The sequence below is a fragment of the Emys orbicularis genome, chromosome 24 (assembly GCF_028017835.1).
Source record: "Emys orbicularis isolate rEmyOrb1 chromosome 24, rEmyOrb1.hap1, whole genome shotgun sequence".
In the NCBI taxonomy this organism is placed as follows: domain Eukaryota; kingdom Metazoa; phylum Chordata; order Testudines; family Emydidae; genus Emys; species Emys orbicularis.
In genome coordinates this window covers 11400025-11423444 of record NC_088706.1, presented here as the reverse complement: position 1 = coordinate 11423444, position 23420 = coordinate 11400025, and the positions used below count along the sequence as shown (strand labels likewise).

The following is a 23420-nucleotide window of genomic DNA, read 5'->3' as shown; positions in this document are numbered from 1 at the left end:
CTTCACCCTTCTAAATGTGCAAAGAATACTCCCTCATCCCCAGGACTGAGAATTAAACTAGAATTAAGGTTCTTTAGTTATGGTGTTTGCACGTGTCTTCTGCTGTAAAGTAATACTACAACTGGCAAGTCAGAGCTGAGCTTTTGACAAGCTATAGAAACTGACAAAACAATGAGTAATGAGCAACCTTTTTTTAAACTATTTAGGAAGTTCAAACAAGTTTACAAATCCTTGATGTTTTGAGGACAGTGAAGTTAAAAGAAACTTGAAAAAAATACTTTCATAAAATGGAGAAAGTCTCCCTTTGTGAGGTTCCTGTTCTGAGTCAGACCAATGGTGCATCTAACCCTATATCCTGGCTTCTGACAGCAGTCCATGCCAGATGCTTCAGAGGGAATGACCAGGACAATTTCAAAATGATCCATCATCCCCTGTCGTCCAGTCCCAGCTTCTGGCAGCCAGAGATTTAGGGACACCTAGAAAAGGGATTACATCTCTGACCATCTTGGCTAATAACCATTGATGGACTTATCCTCCAGGAACTTATCTAATTCTTTTTTGAACTAAGTGATAATTTTGGCCTTCACAACATCCCCTGGCAACGAGATTCACATTGTGCAAAGGAATATTTCCTTATGTTTGTTTTAAACCTGCTGTCTATTAATGTCATTGGGTGACCTCTGGTTCTTGCATTATGTGAAGGGGTAAACAGCACTTCCTTATTTACTTTCTCCATACCAGTCATGATTTTATAGACCTCTATCATATCTCCACTGGTAATGTCTTTTCCATGCTGAACAATCCTACTCTTTTTAATCTCTCCTCAAATGGAAGTTGTTCCTCACCCTTAATCATTTTTGTTGCGCTTCTCTGTGCTTTTTCCAATTCTAATATATCTATTTTTTTTTAGATGTGCAACTAGAACTGCATGCAGTATTCAGGGTGCGGACATACCATGGATTTATATAGTGACATGATGATACTTATTGCCTCGTCTATCCCTTTCCTAACAGTCCTTAACGTTGTTCATTATTTTGACAGCAGCTGCAGCCTGAGCAGATGGATTTAAAGAACTATCCACAATGACTCCAAGATCTTTCTTGAGTGATAACAGCTAACTTAGTCCCCATCCTTTAGTACGGTATGTATAACTGGGATTATGTTTTCCAATGTGCATTACTCTGCATTTATCAATGCTGAATTTCACCTGCCATTCTGTTACCAGTCACATTCTCTGCAGTGAAGATCAATGCAAAGAATTCATCTGGCTTCTCCTCAAGAGCCTTGTCTTCCTTGAGTGCTCCTTTAGCACCTCAATCACTCAGTGGTCCCACTGATTGTTTGGCAGGCTTCCTGCTTCTGATGTTCTTAAAAATTTTTCCTGTTAGTTTGTGTGTCTTTTGCTAAATGCTCTTCAAATTCTTTTTTGGCCTACCTAATTATATGTTTACACTTGATTTGCCGGAGTTTATGTTCCTTTCTATACTCCTCAGTAGGATCTGACTTCCAATTTTTTAAAGGAAGCCGGTCTCTAACCTCCTCTTTTAGATGGTGGCATTTGTTTGGTCCTCTTGCTTTTTTTTTTATTTTGGGGGGGGGGGGGGGGGAAAGAATATACATTTAGTTTAAGCTTCTATTATGGTGCTTAAATAGTTTCCATGCAGCTTGCAGGCATTTCATTCATGACTTTTCCTTTTAACTAACTTCCTAATTTTTGTGCGGTTCCCCTTTTTTGAAGTTAAAAGCTTCTTTTATATTTTCCTCTCTACCAGGAAGTTTAAATTTAATTATATTATGGTTGCACTTACCGAGCGGTTCAGCTATATTCATATCTTGGACCAGATCCTGTGTGCCACTTAGGACTAAACCAAGAATTACCTCCCCCCTTGTGGGTCAGGATTAGCTGCTCCAAGTAGATGACATTAATGTGGTCTAGAAATTGTGTCTCTGCATCCCATCCTGAGGTGACATGTACCCAGTCAATGTGGGGATAGTTGAAATCACCCCCTATTATTGGTTTTTCTGTTTTTGTAGCCTCTTTAATACCCCTGAGCATTTCACAATCATTATCATCATCCTGGTCAGATGGTTGGTCGTCTACTCCTATTGCTATACTCTTAAATTAATCAAGCATAGAATTTCTATCCAGAGAGAGTCTCTATGGTACAGTTTGATTCATTTAAGTTTTTTACTATATTTGACTATGCTTTCTTTCACATACAGTGCCACGCCCTCACCAGCATGACCTACTCTGTCATTCCTATATATTTTGTACCCTGGTATTACCATGTCCTGTTGATTATCATTGTTCCGAGTTTTTTGTGATGCCTATTATATCAATATCCTCATTTAATATCAGGCACTCAAGTTTACCCATCTTAGTATTTAGACATCTGGCATTTGTATGCAAGCACTTAAATTTGTCAATATTTAGGTATCTGTCTTTATGTGATATATTTACTAGGATACAGATAGTCTCCTTTAATAAATCCTCACCTAAGGGATATCTGAACTGTGTGCACCTCCACATCTGTCTGTTTCCCCCAGCCCTTAGTTTAAAGTCTCCTCTATGATTGGCGGCATATAAAATTAGAACAATCTGGTTCCGTTTTGGTTTAGCCTTCCTGTAAAGGTTCCTCCTTTCCCAAAAGTTCCCCAGTTGCTAATAAACCTAAATCTCTCCTTTGAACATCATCTCATCTATGCATTGAGGCCCTGCAGTTCTGCTTGTCTAACTGGCCCTGAGTGTGGAATTGGAAGCATTTCAGAAAATGCTACCATGTTCTTCACCCCCTATCATTTCAACTGATAATTTTAGCAGTTCATCTCCCATAGAATGCAGAAATGAATAGTAAACAGCATTAGCTACCTGAGAGCTGCACCCCCAAGCTTTCTAGATTGCAAAAGTTATTAATTTCTAGTGCTACCGGTTTAAGTTAGCAACAGAAAATTATCAGAAAGTGGAGGAAAAAGCAAGAGGGCAATCAAAAACATGTGATTCTAAGGTCCAATTTTTTGCAATCTACCAGGACTAGAAGTGATTATGTAAGACTACTGGAGACCTCTCCTGTTCAGTCAAGTTATCATGCCTTGGAGGCTGTCATGTCAGCCTCAGTCTAGGGTCTTGTTCACAGTAGGATATAAAGGTGGGATAGCATGTTAGTAGATAAGGACTAGCAGTGCTTTAGCATTAATCCAGGACTGAATTTATCCAGTTTGAGCCTCAAACCAGCATCATTTTCAATCCCTATCCCATATAATGGTGCTTAAATAATACATAGTATAAAATTAATACATGTAGCCCTTTCAGATCATTGAGCCACACCATTAGTGGAGCATCAGGACCAACAATGAAACCAAACGGATAGTTAAGAATGGCCACAGTGGGTCACACCAATGGTCCATCCAGCTTTTTACCCTGTCTCTGACAGTGGCCAATGCCCGATGATTTAGAGCAGTGATCTCCAACCTTTTTACGCCCCCAAGATCACTTTTTGAATTTAAGGGCAACCCATGACCTCCTCCGCCCCTTCCCCAAAGCCCCACTCACTCCATCCTCCCCTCTCTCCATCGCTTGCTCTCCCCCACCCTCACTCACTTTCACTAGGCTGGAGCCGGGAAGGGAGTGTGGGCTCTGGGCTGGGGCCGAGGAGTTCGCAGTGTGGGAGGGGGCTCCAGGCTGAGCCTTAGCCAGGGTGTTGGGGTACAGGAGGGGGTGAGGGGTGCAAACTCTGGCAGGAACTTTGGGTGCAGGATGCTGGCGCTGGGGTGGGGCTTGGGGTGCAGGAGGGGGTTTGGGATGCTGTCTCTGGGAGGAGGCTCAGGTCTGGGGCTTGGGGTGCAGGAGGGGATTCGGAGTGCTGGCTCCGGGCAGGGGTGCGGCCTCCCACCAGGTGGCACTTACCGTGGGCAGGCTTCCTGCCTGCCCCGGCCCCATGCCGCTCCCAGAAGGGGCCAACGCGCCCCTGTGGCTCCTGGGGGGGGGGGGGGGGCACGTGGCTCTGCGCACTGCCCCCGCAGCTCCTACTGGCCACAGTTCCCTGTTCCCGGCCAATAGGAGCCGCGGGGTCGGTACTTGCAGGCAGGAGCAGCGCACTGAGACACCTGCCCCTCCCCCCCCCAATATGGGGGCCACACTGGCCACTTCTGGGAGTGGTGTGGGGCCGTGGCAGGCAGGGAACCTGCCTTAGCAGCAGCTCCACTACACCACCAGAGATCGCGATCAACTGGGAGAGTCTCTAGGATTGACCAGTCGATCATGATCGACCGGTTGGTGACCACTGCTTTAGAGGGAATGAACATAAAGAGGTTACCCACCCAGTGCAGTAACTGTAGTTCAAGATGTGTCCACCTATGGGTGCTCCATTTCAGATGCGCATATGCACCTGTGACTGGAGATTTTCATTAAGTGTCTGTTCAGCCCATGGATGAGCCAGTGATATTCCTGTGCCCCACATCAAGGCTGTATCAGGCTGTGCAGGCGAACCACCCCCGGGTTCCTTCTCCCATGCCAAGGCTCAGAAGCAAACTCCGAACAAAGGGGAAGGAGGGCAAGTAGTGGAGCACCCACAGGGACACATCTCAAAGAACTATGGTTACTGCAAAGGGTGAGTAACCTTTCTTTCTTTCGAGTAGTGTCAATATGGGTGCTCCATTTGAGGTGACTCCCGAGCAGTATCCAATCAGGAAGAGGGTGCTTTGGAGTCAAGTCCATTACAGAGGAAAGAACCACACTCAACTTCTGTCTCAGATCTGGAGGCATCGATTAACACAGAGTGTCTGGAGAAGGTATGTACCAAAGATCATGTAGCAGCTCTGCAGATTGGGATTTTGTGGAGTGAGCAGACAAGATTCCAGAAGATGGAATGCTAGCAACACTCTCTATATAAGCAGCCCTGAAATCCATTTTGATAGCCTCTGGTTAGAAACAGCAGAGCCTTTTGATCTGTCTGCAAACAAAACGAACAGCCTAAGGGATTTACTAAATGGTTTAGTCCTATATAGATAGAAAGATAATAGCCTTCTGATATCTAGAGTATGGAGCACTGTTTCCATGTTGGATTTGTGAGGTTTTTGGAAAGAAAATTGGTAGGTAAATGATCTGATTCAGACGAAACTCAGAAGACACTTTAGGAAGGCCCCGGGGATGCAGATAAGGACACTAGCCATGTAGAAAATTGTGAAAGGAGGGTCTGCCATAAAGGCCCCAGTCTTTCTGAATCAACGGGGTGAAGGTAATAGCCACTAGGAAGGCTAGTTTAAGAAAAGGAACCTCTGCCCCTACACTGCAAAGAACCTTCCACCAGTCTAGGGAACGCTTCACCAGCTGGGAAACTGACACCTGTTTCTCTAGGCTGTGTTTGTCTGGCGAGTAAATTGATCCAAGCCACCCCTGGAAACAGTAAAGGTATACCCTCGGATGTTCTGTCTCAATGGTATAAACTACCACATGACTGAAGAGTTGAAGACTGTTTATGACTGAAGTCTGGGGGCTCCCTTGAATAATTCTGACAAGGTCTGATAATGTCACAAGCCTGTCCATGGGAAGGAAGGCCCTGTCTGCTAAAGAAGCCACGAATGTCCCTATAAATTGTATGTTCTGAATGGGTATCAGTGTAGATTTTTCCACATTCAACTGAAGACCCAAGTCTAAGAACAAGAAAAGCGTTTTTGCTGTGGCAGATGACTCCTCTTGGTATGTCCAACCCCTTGTTCAGCCAGTTGTCAAGGCACAAATACTATGACCACCTGATGCAGGTAGGCAGCCACCACGAAGAGAACCTTTTGAAACACCAACAGAGCTAAGGAGAGATCGAGCGGGAGCACCCGATACCGAATATGAACCTGGCCTACGACAAGATGCAGGAACCTTCTGAGAGACAGGTACATCACTATATGGAACTGTGCATCTTGAAGGTCAATGGCTGAAAACCAAACCCCGGAAGTTAAAGAAGGAATTATAGCTCCCCACATCACCATCCTGAACTTTTTAGGTTTCACAAATTTGTTTATGAGCCTTAGATTTAAGATGGGTCTCCACCCTCTGTTTTTCTTTGGTTCAAGGAAATACCATTAATAGAAGCCTCTCCCCCTATGCTGAACAAGGCCCAGACTATCGTTCCTAAACAAAGAAGAGAGTTTATTTCCTGTCCTAATAGGGACTTGTGAGAGGGATCCATGAAGGACAGAAGAGGGGAATGAGGGGGCGGGAGGGAGGTAAAATGGGTGGTGCTGCCCGATATTACATCCAACATCCATTTGTCCAAGATGATACACTCCTAGGCTTGTTGGAAATGGAAGAGTGTCTCCAAAGGGGGGAAATGGGGAAAACACTGAAGTTGACAAGCTAATGGAAGTCTGAGGTTTGAACCCTCAACCAGGTGGATGCGCAGATGCATCAGATAGGTTAGATCTTTTTCTCTGGAACCTGTGTCTTTCAAGAGGTTCCCTCAGCCTCTGAAACCGGAAGAACTGCATCACCTTTGAGCCATTTGTGATCTAAACTTCCTTTTGCTTGTAGGAGTGTAGATACCTAACAAGTGTAATGTGGCCCTGGAATCCGTAAGGGTATGCAAAAAACTCATCGGTATTTTCCACCAACAGCTTCAGTCCATCAAATGGAAGCTCCACCACCATATTCTAGTCTTCTCTGGGGAAGCTGTAAGCATGAAGCCTTGCGCATCACCACTGCCGTAGAGCTCAAGGGGGCTACAGTATCTGCAGCACCCAGAGCTGCTGGAAGAGATGTCCTGGCCAGTAATTGTCTGTCAGCAATAGTGGCCTGCAACTGTTCCCTTTGGTTAGGAGGAAGGTGTTAAATTATCCAAATTTTGTAGTTTATCGATGTATTCATATTTTGCCTTCAGTACCCAGTAATTTGCAATATGTAGGGTTGCTGATGAATAGGATTCTCTGCCCAGCCGGGCCAGGCACTTCTGGTCTCTGTCCTATGGGGAGGACTTATGTTGCTTGCCCCGTTCATTAACTGCATCAATCACCAAGCGTTAGGTGGAGGGTGGGAGAATAAGACCTCCGAGTCCTCTGACATGTGGGCATTACTGTAGCTGGGGTTTGTCAAATGGTTTTAGAAGGTTCCAGAAGAGCCTTGTTGAGAGGAAGGGCAATTCTGGATGTGTTGCGAAGTGCAGAATATCCAGCAGCTTGTGTTTGGATTCTCTGACCTCCTCAACAAGGTATCTAAGGATTCTGTCACTCGCCTAACAAGTTCCTGGAACTGCCAAAAGCCATCCACCATAGATGGAGGAGGCATTACAGATTCCTCTGGTGAAGATGGTACAAAATGGTATAAGGATTGGCTTCGTCTGACCTAGTTTCTTGGGATTCAAATGTTTCTTCCTCTTGCTGGAGAAGAGACGCTTGAGTCTCCCTTTCATTCCGATGGGAGAGGGTTGGGGGCCTGGAAAACTGTGATAAAGCACTCAAGGATTCCAATATCACCATTGAGGACCATATGGGGGAAGGGGTGACACCCAGGGTTGCTCCCACCAGGAGTTGAGGTCCTTGAGTACTGCTCCTACCACTCTGAGAAAGGAGGTCCATATATGGGTAACATAAGGGAACCCTGAACAGCAATCGATGCTGAAGGGAAATAATCATCCTCTTCTTTTATTGGTAGATATTCAACTGAAAAGGGGGTGATGGTACTGGAAATGTATAGAGCTCTGAAGACTGAGTGACTCAGTACCAAAAGGCACTCTGTAACCACCAGCAATGAGGAGACTGGTTCAGCAGTCACCGATAAGTCCTTTGTGTATCTAAAAATCTTGCAGCTCTGACTGATGTTGCGGTACCAAGTATTGTTGCAGCACCAACAGATCGGTATGCTCGTCCTTGCTAGTCAGTACCGATTGCTTAGGATGCTGATGTGGCTGGAGGCTTACATGGTACTGAAGAACTCCATGGGGGTATGGGGAAAGGAGTTAAGTCCAACAGTACTGTTCCTCTGTGTTTGGTCTGTCAATCTCCTGGAGACAGTACTGGGGCCTTCAGAGAACCATGCCTGGACTTAAACCTGATTTCCTGCTTACCAGCACTGGAGGATATTTTTGCCTCCATGGTACTGAGCCTCAAGGATGTAGTCTCTGAGACGGTTGACCTGGTGAGGGAATGAGATCTCTGAGGAGGGTTCTTTGGGAGGGGAATTAGCGCTCCTCTGCTTAGGATGTTTAGAAGAGGACTCTGAGGATCTCCCCTTTCTGGAAGAGTGCTGTGCCAAAGTTGAAGGGGCGCTAGAGGCCCCCAGGGAGTGATGTGGAACTCCTTACCTGAGGAGGTTGTGAAGGCTAGGACTATAACAATGTTTAAAAGGGGACTGGATAAATTCATGGTGGCTAAGTCCATAAATGGCTATTAGCCAGGATGGGTAAGAATGGTGTCCCTAGCCTCTGTTCGTCAGAGGATGGAGATGGATGGCAGGAGAGAGATCACTTGATCATTGCCTGTTAGGTTCACTCCCTCTGGGCACCTGGCATTGGCCACTGTCGGTAGACAGATACTGGGCTAGATGGACCTTTGGTCTGACCCAGTACGGCCTTTCTTATGTTCTTATGATGTACATGGGCGTTGTTACCTGGCTCCGAACAGGGTGAAGGGAACGCTCCACCATCAGTAGTCACAGCCTCCCTTCTCAGTTCTTCCAAACCCTACATTAGGGGGCTAAACAGAAGCTACACTTCTGAGGAACACGTGACTCTCCCAGGCAGCAAATGCACTTTAAGTGTCCGGCACTGATAGGGATATGTAAAGGGAGGCTGAGGTGTAACATTTAAATCCCAGTAAACCGGTTATGCCCCACACTGGTAGGATTTCCCCAGAGGAAAAGAAAAAACTCCTCCCCTCCCCCCAAGAAACTACAAGCTATGATTACAAACTAAGAACTAACTAGCTAGCTAAATTGGGATAAACAAGCACTGCAAAAGCCAAGGCAAACACGCCACGCTCCACCTCAGGTCAAGGTGGTGGAGAAGGAATTGAGGGCAGTTCACTCGCACAGCCTGATATACCCTCAGCACAAGACGAGGATATCAACGGCGCAGGCTGGACAGACAATACTAATGAAAATCTCCAATCAAAGGCACATGGGGCACAAGTGCACATGAAATGGAGCACCCATAGGGACACTGCTCAAAGATCAAGGCAATTTTGAATGATTCGTCCTGTCATCCAGACCCAGCTTCTGGCAATTGGAGGTTTAAGGGTACTCAATGAAGTGCTAGGCAGTTGTTATTGAAGGACAATAAAAAGAATTACTACTCACTGCTTGGTTTGGAGAGTTGTCTGTTTTGAGTTCCTTGTGGTTGGAGAACTGAATGTAGATGGGCTGGCTTCGAAGGACTGGAGTGACTGTGGTGTAGTAACTTACCATGGTGTTGGCTGCTTCCTCGGTGTTCATTTCTATGAAAGCCTGCATAGGATCACAAATGTGACATGTCTCGGTTATTACCAGAGATGCTTACATTAAGGTGGCAATTTGAATGTTGGATGGTATCATGATGTGACCGATGGAAGGTCTTCTGTACAGGATATTAAGTGAGATTCAGGAAGATGTACAGTAGTAGTGTGTTGACATGCAAGCTTTCAAGGCCACTTGCTTGTACAACAGAATTGCAAGAAGTTTTCAACTAAGTCTTGTTTTTAGAAGAGACAAACCATATTGAAAACAAGTGAGAGTTTTCACTATGCAGTTAAAAATACCAGCTTCATTTGCTTGGGTCTCATTTTTAGGACTTCAGATCACAATTTTTGGCAACAGATCTGTTATAAAAAACGGTTTGCAAAAGAATTTCAGTAATCAGACTGAAGAGATCATCAATTCTGACAGTGCCAAAAGTGTGACAGTGACACTAGCTCAGACTGAAGCATTACCCCAGATTTCAGCCTACTTTCACTTTTTTCTTTTGTAGATATAAATCAGGCCTTACTCTTGTATATTTTAAATTTACTAGCTAAAATCTCCCACTTTTTAAAAATAGCATTTAAAAAACTAAACAATAACGAAGTGTTGCATGAAACCACATGAACTACGTATTAACACATGTAACGTAGAACCTCACTAATTCTCTGCTAATCTTAAAATCTGCTTATTCTTATGATCTCATACTACTTCTAACTAAGGGCTGGTCCACACTAATCCCCCCACTTCGAACTAAGATACGCAACTTCATCTACGTTATTCACATAGCTGAAGTCGAACTATCATAGTTAAAACTTACCGCGGGTCCACACACGGCAGGCAGGCTCCCCCGTCGACTCCGCGTACTCCTCTCACGGAGCAGGAGTACCGGCGTCGACGGCGAGCACTTCCGGGATCAATTTATCGCGAATCGATCCCAGAAGATCGACTGCTTACCTCCAGACCCAGAGGTAAGTATAGACATACCCAAAGATGCAAATGTGCTGCAGTGAGTTATTACTTTTATGATACACAGCATAAATGCAATTTATATACTATGAAATATCAAATCAAAAGAGCAACACACTTTATTCTGATTTTTTTTTTTTTGCAAGTATAAAAGTATTTCATGTGATACAGTAACTGTAAAACGGTTTGCTTCTTTGCTTTCCAATTTATAATCCACAATGGATTTCCTGGTCACCATGAATTAGTGCTAACCTACTACATTGTCCAACTGGGGTTTACTCGTTACATTTTTAGGCCTCCTTTAACTTCAAAGGTTAGAAGTCCAAAGAAGCTACTGGGCCAGCATGACTAAGAGCTGGCTCACATCAGTCTTGTCTAAACTACTCTCCTGCTTTGTATTTTACAATCAATTAGAATATAGAGAAGTGACTGCATGCAAGCAGTGTTTGAAGCCCCTGAAGTCAGAAAAGGCGGTGTTTTTGAATAGCTCTTAAATTAAAATCATCTTGAAACAAAAAATGTATCTGGAACTTAGTAACTACTATCTGGCAGTTGTATTAGCAACATACATCTTATTTGCTGATGCCATGACAATGGTTTCAATCAAATCTCCCATAAAATCCCCACTTTCAATTGCTGGGACAGTACCTGATTTTTTCCTTTCAGCATTAGAAGATTGGTGACTTTGCCAAAAGGTAATCCCAAAGAAATGACTTCTGCCTCTGTGACGTCACTGGGGAGTTTACGGACGTGGATTACTCGCGAAGGGACCCCCGCACTTCTACTGTCACCTTTGAATTTTTTGCTGTCGTTTCCATTAGCTGAAAAGAACGAACAAGCATTGTTGGTTGTTACAGTTCCAGTTGATCTGAGACAGGGCATCAGGTTACCACTTTGTCTTGCATTTTGCCTCCCACATTCAGTTTCCAACTCACCAAATTAAGAGAAATTCCAGGCTCTAAGGCAACCCAAATATGAAGACACATGGTTCTACTCATTTTTTCAAATTATATAAGTGAGCTGAGTGACATAGCAGCAATGGAATCACAAGTTAACTCTCAAGTGGCCATTTTACCATTTATGTCACAGCCCATACTTCTACTCTAAGGTTTGAAGTATCAGAGGGGTAGCCGTGTTAGTCTGAATCTGTAAAAAGCAACAGAGGGTCCTGTGGCACCTTTGAGACTAACAGAAGTATTGGGAGCATAAGCTTTCGTGGGTAAGAACCTCACTTCTTCAGATGCAAGAAGTGAGGTTCTTACCCACGAAAGCTTATGCTCCCAATACTTCTGTTAGTCTCAAAGGTGCCACAGGACCCTCTGTTGCTTTCTAAGGTTTGAAACACTTTCAGTCTGCTTTTTCCTTTTCACTTTGACTAGTATTATTGGTGGTGAAGCTGCTTTTTCAGGGGGCTCACGCCTTAAATAGGCAATATCAAACAGCGAACATATGGCAACTCTAGACTTCATCTTAGCTCAGCTGGATTCTGCATCATCTGATTGCTAGCCATACATTGTTAGCAGTATACTAACATACACTAGATGATATAGTTTGGCAGAAAGGCCAGAAGTTAAGCAGAACATAAGATAACTCTGGAGGATTGTTAGCTCAAAGCTGCAGAATTTGAGGCAAATAAAGCAAACCATGAAATGCAGCATTCTGTACTCAAATACTAATGAGTTTATCTAGAGCAGGATTATGAACTCACCTCCATACTGCGTAAGACTGTTTCAATAATACCCATCATGGTGACTACATATGTCCGAAATCAACCAAAGGATCAATTTATGCTTAACGGCAGAGGTTTATCGTATGAACTGTGTGGTCTAATCCCTTAAAGGGCCATTTTAGCAGTTGTCCTGTGATACCAATTTTGTTCAAGCTGCTAGGCCTTTTAAGGATGTAGGACAGCAGCTAGTCAGATATTTTGTATGGTCTTACACAAACCCTAACCAGAACAAGCAGTGAGAATGAAAGCAGAGATTTTAAACCAAGAGCAAGTGGAATAAAGTAGCCCTGCTAATTGTACCTTCAACACTCATCGTGGGCTGCTATACTTTTTTGCTAGCAATTTTACCTGCAGAAGCAGAGTTGCTGCTCATGATAAAGGGTCCGTTAGTAACACAAGTAGAGAAAAGCTCGTCAGATCCCCGCTGGAAGAGAAAAAGATGGAAAAGGGTAAGTTGACAGCATTTTTCTAAATTCTATTCAGGTACTTTGAGAACAGGAGGACAATTCAGAAATTAAGATGGTAGAGAAACCAAGCAGAAGTGTGTAAGGGAAAATACTTTGACAGTAGATCTACTTGGCCTTTCATTCACCTGTATGTAATTTTAAGTCAGGCAAATGTGTAGAGCTACATAAATTTGGTGGGGGGGAGTAAAGTGTGAAGACCACCAGGAACAAAAACCTCTGGACTGCATACCTTCCTGAGTTATTAGGATAACAGGCACTGAAACTCTAGTGGCAGAATTACCTATACCAGACAAGATTTTCATCCACTCTTTAGTTTAAAAACACAACAATACTCCATTCACCCTGGCAGCAACATTAAACTAACCCACCCTTCCTAATATTTGCCTTAGGTTACAAAGAACGAGTCAAAAAGCTCTAAATACTACGACTAGTTAAACCCTTACTTATAAGGTCTAAAACCACGCCATCTAAAAACGCTATTGCGTGACATTAAGTCACACACTATGTGAGGTGCTGCTAAACAAGACGTATGATGCATGTTTTTCAGTGGCAAGGAGAAAACGCAGGTTACAAAGACAGATCAGGAACTGAAAATGCAATGCTACAAGTCTTTCCCCAGATAGGACAATACCAAATAAATGGCAAAAAACTATTATAAGCCTAAGGGATGTTTTATTTTATTAAATTATCTCCAGATAGCCAAGTCCAAGTGTACACTTTCAGCAAAAAAGTATTGCGGCCATTTGTCTGCCATCTTACTTTTAAGTCCTTTAATTTGTATCTCAGGACCTAGAGTCTGGAGAGTAACAAAGAGCACCCAAATTTCCATATAAAATAAGTGCCTGGAGAACTAGAATCAAATACTTGGATAACGTACAAGTTTAGTCTAATAAAAATGCTGAACAGACTAAACTCTTCGAAATACAGACAATATTTATTACCAAAGCACTGGGCCAGACTGTGATACCATCACTTTTCAGTGGGACTACTCAAGGCATAAGGTACCGTGCGATCAGCAGGGCTCCTTGTTGAGCAAGTAACTATCCAATGAACATAAAGGTAGCACAACCTGCAGCCTCTGAGTAACTCATGGTAAAGTTACATTTCTATATGGGACAACATGCAAATTTCTTTCTAGAGCAGATTTTTAAAATCAGTTTGGATACAAACTATTGTTGCTTTCATTAACAGAAATTGTGTTTCTACCAGTGAGACTACATAGACAGACTTCTGATTGCTACTGTAAATTTAATGGAGACAGTTAAAAATTCCACATTTTTCACGGATCACAACTATGACAATTCTGACCCTTGACACTAATGCAATTACAATACTGAACAGTCTGGTACTTCTTTATCTCCCAATACCCTGCAATCGACAGTCAAAAGAACATCGCCAGAGAAACCAGACAGATCTGTGAAACAGTTGACAGTGACTGATGTAAGTATTCAACTGATTCAACTACCTAGTTTACTTCTATTGATCAAGGCCAATCTTACTTAAACAGCATTAGCTGGTCATACTATTTTTACTATAAAGAAAAAAGCAAAACTGCATATAACCTCAAACTCATTAACTATCAGTCTGGCTTATATTCATATTGGTGTATGTCGTTTTAGAACAAGCTAACCATCTCCCTAATTTTAATTTAAGTTAGTGCTACACAGCAAAACAGTCTCAACCCTGAAGTCTAAAAAAATTATACAGAAGATTTGAAAACTCAGAATAAGTAAGTTGGGTAGTACCAAAAAGGGCATTTTTTTAGCTGTAGGTCAATTATTTTTTATCTTGATCCACACATGAAATTACTGCACAACAAAGACTTCCCCTGGTAACTGAGAACTTGGTTTATCTACTTCTATAGTCTCTGCCTCAATCAAATGGGAAGTTGTTCTGTTTTCCAACATCTTGATGAAACCATACTCCCTTATCATCTCACACTCCAATTACTGGAAACAATCTCTGTTAACATGGCAGCTATCTAGTGACAATTGAAGGAGTAACAGTATCTGTGTAAAGATGAAAGCACTCTGCTCACTGCATCTGTGCAGGTTTAAAAAAGTAGGTCATACAAGAAGCTCAAAATGAACTGGAGTTATAGTCTAAATAAATTTTATCTATTTGTGTGTTGAATATCCTGATGGGCGACTTGCTAACTACTTTCCAAAGCCAAATGCAATACTTTGGTGCACACCACAAGATAACTTGGGAACCTGATCTAGTTTGTGGTCTATGGGTCACTGGTCATCTGCAAAGCATTTGCTGGGGTCTGTAGAGAGTGGAGTAGGCACACTACGTTGTCTCTCCTTGTTTCCTACCAATAAACTGCATTAAGAGAACTTCACTATTAAGATGCAGTCCATCTTGCGAAAGTTTGGGAACCCCTGAACTACAGCAATTGTAACTGAAGTATTACACCATTTTAAATTTTGAGGGTTTTTTTTTTTTAAATCTGAAAATAAACTTTCGTAAAACTTAAGATAAAGCTGTTCCATGACATTTAAAAAATCCCAATAAATCTGTTCTCAGGAACATTCCTCTGCTGTACCTAAACACTGCAACATTGCTAGTGCATGAGAAACTAGGAGTCAAATTGCAGCTGGTTATTAACAAGTGCACCTAATTAGTCTCTTATTGTCCAAAGAGTGAAATACAAGCTAAAGCAGCATAATCTTGGTTCACATTTCACTGTTTAAGTGTCCATCTACTACGGCATTCATAAGATATATATATATTTTTTTAAATAAAAAGACTTTTGGTTGGGATTTTCAAAATCTCCCTTGGAGATTTTGAAAATCCCTCTCAAACACTTTTGCAAATCCCAGCTTTTAACCCAAGTATCTTTAAAAAAAAAATCACCATGATTGCTAAATTTTCTATTTAAAAGACCAGGCAAGGTTTTATGAAATCAGAAGTCTCCAGTATCAAGTTGATCGCATGCAGAGATTGGTTCTGCTCACACAGTAAGTCCTCATGATACATCTATAGAAACACTAGAAGAATAAGCCACTTATTTGCCCTCTGTGGGAGGTAAGTTTAGGAAACTATCAACTGGAAAAACAAACATTCATACTATGGCAGAAAGAATTTGGCTCCTCCAAATCTGCCAGCCTGAAGGATGCTTTTGTAGTACTTTGAAGATTTACACCATTTTCTTCTTACACTTAAAAATATGTCAAGTGTATATAAGCATGAAATGCTTACTGCTACTAGTTTTCCACACTTCAGGGTTTCTTTAATCAAAGTGTAACTTCACAAATCCACACCCCTCTTATCTTCAAGACATTCTAAATGCCTGCTGTGACAAGAGCCAGAAGGTAGAGGGGGAAGACTGTTTTACACCAAAAGAAGCAGCAGTCTATTTGTAAGCTTCCCAGCTGGAAATGTGAGCTAATGAAGAGGGAGAATTGAAGAGACTGGAAAACTACAATTACACTGTCTTGCCTACATGGGGAAATTTACAGAATTATTGTACCAGTATAACTTTGTGTATACACTCGTTCAGAATAACAGTGGCCTTTTTCAGTTTAGCACAAGCTATGCTATGCATATAAGCTTCAAGTTGTACTAGTAATATTATTCCACAAAAAGCAACTTCAGGAAGCCAGCCAACCAATTTGGTGCTCTTTAAAGTCTCCTGCCATCAAAAAACACAAGGAAAGGTTCACCCATTTCTTAAGTTTTGGAACCAAGGAATGCAGTTTATATTTAAAGAGCCAGTATTAAGAATCACTCAATGCTGGATGTCTGAAGACTCAGAAGTCTACATGTGTTTTAAAAAACAAAATAACTAAAAAAGCTTAGTAAACTGATTCCCCTTTTACTTCCTGCTAGGGCTGTCAAGCGATTACAAAAAAATTGCATGATTAATCACGTTATTAAACAATAGAATACCATTTATTTAAATATTTTTGGATGTTTTCTACATTTTCAAATATATTGATTTCAATTAAAACACAGAATACAAAGTGTACAGTGCTCACTTTATATTTTTATTACAAGTGTTTGCACTGTAAAAAACAAAAGAAAGTATTTTTCAATTCACCTTACACAAGTTCTGTAGTGCAATCTCTATCATGGAAATTGAACTTACAAATGTACAATTATGTACAAAAAAACTGCAATCAAAAATAAAACAATGTAAAACTTTAGAGCCCACAAGTCCCAATCAATCCTACTTCTTGTTCAGTCAATTGCTCAGACAAACAAGTTTGTTTACACTTGCAGAAGGTAATGCTGCCTGCTTGTTTACAATATCACCTGAAAGTGAGAAAAGGTGTTTATATCACACTGTTGTAGCCGGCATCGCATCGCAAGATATTAAGAGGTGCTAAAGATTCATATGTTCCTGCATGCTTCATCCACCATTCCAGAGGACATGCGTCCATGCTGATGATGGGTTCTGCTCCATAACGATGCAAAGCAGTGTGAACGGACTCATATTTATTTTCATTATTTGAGTCAGATGCCACCAGCAGAAGGTTGATTTTCTTTTTTGGTGGTTTGGGTTCTCTAGTTTACGCATCAAAGTGTTGCTCTTTTAAGACTTCTGAAAGCATTTCAGATTCTTAAATCTTGGGTTGAGTGCTGTAGCTATCTTTAGAAATCTCACATTGGTACTTTCTTTGCGTTTTGTCAAATCTGCAGTGAGTGTTCTTAAAACGAACAATATGCTGGGTCATCCGAGACTGCTATAACATTAACACAGTTTTTTAAACGAGCGTCATCAGCATGGAAGTATGTCCTCTGGAACGATGGCCAAAGCATGAAGAGGCATATAAATCTTTAGCGCATCTGGCGAGTAAATATCTTGCAATGCCAGCTACAACAGTGTCATAGGAACGCCTGTTCTCACTTTCAGGTGACATTGTAATTAAGAAGTGGGCAGCATTATCTCCTGTAAATGTAAACAAACTTGTTTCTCTTCGCGATTGGCAGAACAAGCAGTAGGACTGAGTGGACTTGCAGCTCTATAAAGTTTTAGTTTATTTTGTTTTTGAGTGCAGTTATGTAACAAAAAAATATATTTGTAACATGCACTTTCATGATAAAGAGATTGCACTACAGTACTTGAGGTGAACTGAAAAATATTTTTTATCATTTTTACAGTGCAAATATTTGTAATCAAAAGTAATATAAATGAGCACAGTACACTTTGTATCCTGTATTGTAATTGAAATCTATGTATTTGAAAACGTAGAAAAACACCCAAAAATATTTAATAAATTTCAATTGGTATTCTATTGTTTTAACAGTGTGATTAATCGTGATTACTTTTTTTCAGTTAATCGCGTAAGTTAACTGCGATTAATCAACAGCCCTACTTCCTGTAGATCTTATACTGTAGTGCATTCTTCCCCTTCTAATTGCTGCATCATCACTTTTTACAAGAACATTGCAATTTTGTTCCCAGACTATTGTCCCAAAGGCCCAGGACTATACTCTACCTCTGCACAAATAGCTCTTCAGATACTGAAGTTAACATTTATGATGACAGGTAACACTACGTTATTCATCTTGCAGTGCAATTTCTGAAAGCCATCTCCCTTACCCACCTGGTATTTCAGAAGAGTAACCGAACACCATGAGGAATGGTGTTAATGCTAGTGTAAGAACTCCTATTAATTCATATTTTCTATTATAGCTATTGAAATATTACTTTTCTTGTTGTTTGCAGAAAACAAAGCACAGCAAGTGTATTTAAATATGTTGATTAGTCTTGTCCACAGTAGCTGTATACCTTGTCTTTGTAGTCCAAAAAAATCACTGATGATTAGCTACATCATAAAATATTAACAAGTTAAATACTGACTGTGGGTGTTTCTATGGCAGCAGCCTACTTTTGTCTACCACACACATAGCTACCGGTTCTTTGCTCTAGCAGCATTTATCTAATAAAATGCACCTATACACCATGTAGGCTAGCTGTACAATATTAACTTCAAATAATTCCTTCCTCAAAATGTTTGGAAAGGAAGGTCTATACTCCCAAAAGTGGAAGTTGCTGTGGGATAAAATATATAAACATTCGCACACGTTTTCTAAATTATAGTTTTGAATTCTCAAATGCCAGCTCCCATTTTCCCCTCTTCTTGTAAAATAAAGGCAAAGCCTTGTCTTCACTAAGAAAAAAGTGTCTTTTACCTTGAGTTAGCACACAAGGCAGTTGGTATTTTTCACATAAGTTAGTGGGTCAAGTTAAACACCATGGGGGAAACCCAACCTAATTCAACCCACTAACTCATGTGAAAATTACAAACTGCCTTGTCTTGATTAGAATTTTACTTCCAATTAGCTAGCTTGAGTTTCTGAGCAAAGACAGAGTGCTTGTATGAATACAAACATCTTAGGGTAGGGCCTTGTCATGTGTCTCAAAGCACACCTATGGAACTCCATAAATTTTCAGTTGATCTGTATAATCCTTCATCTACTTAAAGACTAGTCACCCATAAAAAATAAATTAGTTGCATTCTGTCTGAGCAAAGGGCTAGAAAGCAATCCAAGCTAGACAGACTGTTTAGTCATGAATAATTTAAAGACTAAACCTAGTGATGTTCCATGGTGGCAGCTAATTGAAAACCTGAATACCAGTATGTTCTGCATCAAAGCTACTAATGAGAGAAAACTGTAATAAAGCTTTAGCAAGCATTTAGATAGGACATGAAATTGTGGGACTCCTCCACATTTTCAAGTTATTACACAAAATTAAACCTGTACTTCCAGAATATTGTATTTCACAGCCTGTCAGTGGGGGCAGAGGTAACGTTTAAAGCTATGACAAGAATTAGAAAAAGGCTACTCTGCTGGTTTACTGGCAGTATAAAATATAGATATACAAAATCAATTTAACTTTGGGTCAAACAGTGGTAAATACTGCCAAGCAGCAGTACACCCAGCCCTTGGATATGAAGTGCCTTACTCTGCTCCATCAACTATGTGAAGATGGAAGGAACAGCATTTGTTAACCCGCCTCTCTTTAGGATCCTGGGGGGAAATGTTCAAAGGCACAAAAAGGCAGGCAAGTGCTTAATTCCTATTGACTTTCCCCTATATTGTTTATGCCAATGAGACAGTACTGACACCAATTTAAAAAAGCACAGTAAGAAGGCTTGCTGCTGCACCACAGTGCTTTACCTTTCTATGAAATGTACCCCAAAACTCCTGAATTGATAGAGACATCAAGGCCAGGCCTACACTATAAGCTTATATCAGCATAACTACATCGCTCAGGGGAGTGAAAAGTCCTCACCCCGAGTGCACAGTCATACTGACCAACTCCCTTCCCCCACCCTCCCCAGAAGAGTAGACAGCACTATGTGGATGGGAGGGCTTCTCCCATCGACATAGCTACCACCTTGCACAGAGGTGGATTAACGACACCAATGGGAAACACTATCCCATTGGCATAGTAGCATCTTTGCACAGCTGCACCAGTCACTGCAGCTTTTTAAGTGCAGACCTGCTGCAAGGCTTGCACTGAAACTGCCATCCAACTGTGGTACCGAGAGCCAGAATTACTGTTGTGAGAACGAGGGAGACAGACTATTTAATTAAGTCCATGCCCTGCAACAGCTTCCTCCTATGTCACATATACACTAAAATGAATCATAATTAGATTGTAAGATCTCTGGGGCAGGGCCCATCCTTTTGTTCTGTTTGTACAGCACTTAGCACAATGGAGTTCTGGTGCATGACTAGGGCTCCTGTGCACTAAGGTACTACAACCAAAAATAGTTTAAAAAAAAAAAAAATCAGGTGCCCTCTGTCCAATGTAAAATGTTTGAGCTGATAGCGCAGGCTGAAACAATGTTACAAAAACCATGACCGACACCATGCTCCACCATCTATCACATTTTGTAACACACTGGATAGCTATGCTAGCTAAACAGCTTTCAACACTAATTGATAAGGTCCCTGGGGAGACTGTGGCTGACAGCCATTGTCAACAGGCCATTTTCCTTGCAGAAAGGAATTTTGTCTATAGGCCCTGAGAAATTAACCGATTTATCTGGTTTCTGAAGGGTTAAGTTAGACTTTCAAGATACAAGAGGGATCCATGTCAGTAAAATGAGACACTAAATTTAAATTGTAATAGCACACAACAGTGAGCTCTTCAAAACTGTATCACTGTGGGAACTTTCAAAGCGATCTACCAAGAACAAATTTTGAAACACTTGCTGGATATACATGCTCTTTAATGAGCATTTTTAGAAGCTTCTTTATGAGTAGGAAGGAAAATTCGAGGGTTGTCTCAGCTAGATAAACATTTCTCTTTCAACAGGGATGATTCACCCCCTCCTCTTTCCCCCTCTAAAAAAAAAAAAAAACCAAAAAAAACACCACCCAGAAAAAGATCACTGCTAGAGTTTTTTCATTAGACGATTCAACCAAATGTGCGTCTATGAGACTTGATTTCACATATCAGATACATTAGAATGGAAGTTAACAGGACAAATGAATGCTTAATGGCATGAACATGAATTATGATGCTGTTATATGCCAATACTCTTTGTGGAGTTAAGATACAAGAGTGAGTTCACCCAGAAAAAGGAATTGTCTGAATTACTAGGGCAAATCTCATGTCTATTTTCCTGATTTTATACAGGAGATTGCCTCTAGTAAGGGACTTGCTCCTATTCGCATAGTCTTTCCCTCCTACCTCCCAGTAATCTACAGGCAAATTGATCAATGTCACAGGAAATTAGAACAGTCTGGGTCACACTGAAGCAGCAATCTGGTGCATTTTCACATAAATCAGTTAAAAAGAACTATTGGAATACAGAATTACTTCCTTCCTGAGCTCAAAATTGAAAGAGAAGCAGAACTTAACATTAAGAACATCAAATTGGCCATACTGGGTCAGACCAAGTCCACCCAGCCCAGTATCTAATCTTCTAACAGTGGCCAGATGCTTCAGAGGGAATGGGCAAAACAGGGCAACTATTGAGTGATCCATCCTGTTGGACAGTCCCAGCTTCTGACAAAATGGTGCAAAATGATCTTGTGCCAAGTCTAAAGATTGGAATCTCAACGTTGGATGAGTTCACCATCAGATCTTACAAATGAACTGTGATTATAGTACAGGTTGAACACCTCTAATCGGGCACTCCCTGGTCCAGCATAGGCGCTGGAGCACCCATGGGGAAAAATTAGTGGGTGCGGAGCATCCACCAGTGCCAAGTTCCCCCCTCTGCCCCCTCCCCCTGTGCCTCTTGTGCACTGGTGGGCCCACACTTACCAACTCCTCCTCCTCTCTCCCAGCGCTTCCAGAGCACTGCGAACAGCTGATTCAGGGTATTCAAGCTCCAGGAGGGAGGGGGAGAACCTGGGGCCGGCAGCTGGGACCCCGGGCCAGGGGCCAGCAGCCGGGACCAGCATCGGAGCCCCTGGGCAGGGGGTTGGCGGTCAGGCCCTCGGGTGACAGTGAGGCCCCCGGGTGGGGGGGGCCATGCTGGGTGCAAAGCCTGGGTGTGCTGCAGCACCACCACTCCCTCCAGCCCCCGCACTCTTACTCCCTGCATCTATGGAGATCTGCTGGCAGTCTGCATTTACCTCCCGTGGTTTGGCAAATTCTCTGGTTGGGCACCGGTCAGGTCCCAAGGGTGCCGGACTAGAGAGGTTCAACCTGTACATGAAAGTTATCTATTGTCTATTTAATACTTTAGACCAGTAGTTTTAAAATTTGTTTGCTGCTATGATTGCAAAGCAGGTGTCAGTCTTCAAACAGTCAAACATCTAAACTTCAGCTTAGATGTTTCTGGAGGCTTTTCTGACCAACTGAACTCAAAACAAGTGCTTTGCACTCTCTGTAGCGGCTCCAGTGATCTTCAAATTCAGCCATAATCAAGTGTGTATCATAACTCAAAGCAAATCTAAACCAATGGTGGTTGTAATGCCTCTTCCCTGTTGGCTGCACTCAGATGTTATTGGCGTACAAGTGGTACCACATGAACCTTATTCTTTTAGGCAAAAAAGATTTTTTTAAAAAACATCTACTGCTGGCTAGTCCCATTTGAAACACTACTTAATACTACCCTAAGGCATATGCAGATTAGGATAAATGGTTAGTTTTAAAAAAAAATTGTAGCTAAGACGTTTTAACACATTTTTAAGACTTGTACCCTTGTCTAGAGAACCCCCTCCCCAACATTAAAAATGGAGTCTAACTCTAGGCTACCTCTAGGATCCACTCTGAATAGCTAACCCAACTTTGAAGAGATTAAACTGCACTTATATTAGATCTTAAGAGATGTTTCAAATATATTTAGCTAACAATTTTAAAAATACCTTTTTCCTAGTTTGGGCACTGCTATGATGGTTAGCACATCCTTGAGTTTCTACTTTAGTTACTTTTTAAAAGTTACTTCTGATTACACCTTGCTACAAACAAGATGACTTGAGGTCCTGAATGCAGAACAGTATATAGTTAACGTAAGTAAATCAAAGCTTTAAAGAGTTTCTGCTTAAAATCTGTTACAAGATTAAGTACACACAGCAACTTGTACAGCTATTGAGGGCTTTTTGTAGTATCAAAGTATACCTTTTGTCATGCTCTTTTACAGTGGTACCATGGCTACTTGCTGCTTCTGCCCCCTTTTAAAATTTAAACCCCTATTCTATTCCCATCTCAGCTCAATGATAAGCTAAAGACTTTCTGCATTAACAGGAAGTCCCTGCTCCTCAACCCTCTCATCTAGTCTGCCTCTCCCTAACCTTCATTCTCACAAAAACTAGTCTTGACAGCTACTATGGAGACACCCTGTAAAACAAACCTGCCCTTTGAGCGAATAAAAGGTGTGGCCATTTTAACTGGCCCAAAATTCCTGTGCTAAAAGTAGTGATG

At 41.7% G+C, this 23420-nt stretch overlaps 1 protein-coding gene across 2 annotated transcripts in view; it reads right to left on the bottom strand.

The window, feature by feature from the left end:
- PTBP1 (polypyrimidine tract binding protein 1) overlaps positions 1-23420 on the bottom strand; it is a 50440-nt gene that overhangs the window by 16262 nt on the left and 10758 nt on the right. The window contains exons 3-5 of one of the 2 annotated variants that reach the window (XM_065422144.1): positions 12459-12534; positions 11030-11202; positions 9278-9424 (exon numbers count right to left, since the gene is read on the bottom strand). In XM_065422144.1, coding sequence (XP_065278216.1) covers positions 9278-9424; positions 11030-11202; positions 12459-12534 — 396 coding nt within the window. The remainder of the gene's footprint in view (positions 1-9277; positions 9425-11029; positions 11203-12458; positions 12535-23420) is intronic. The other variant, XM_065422145.1, reaches the window with a different exon arrangement.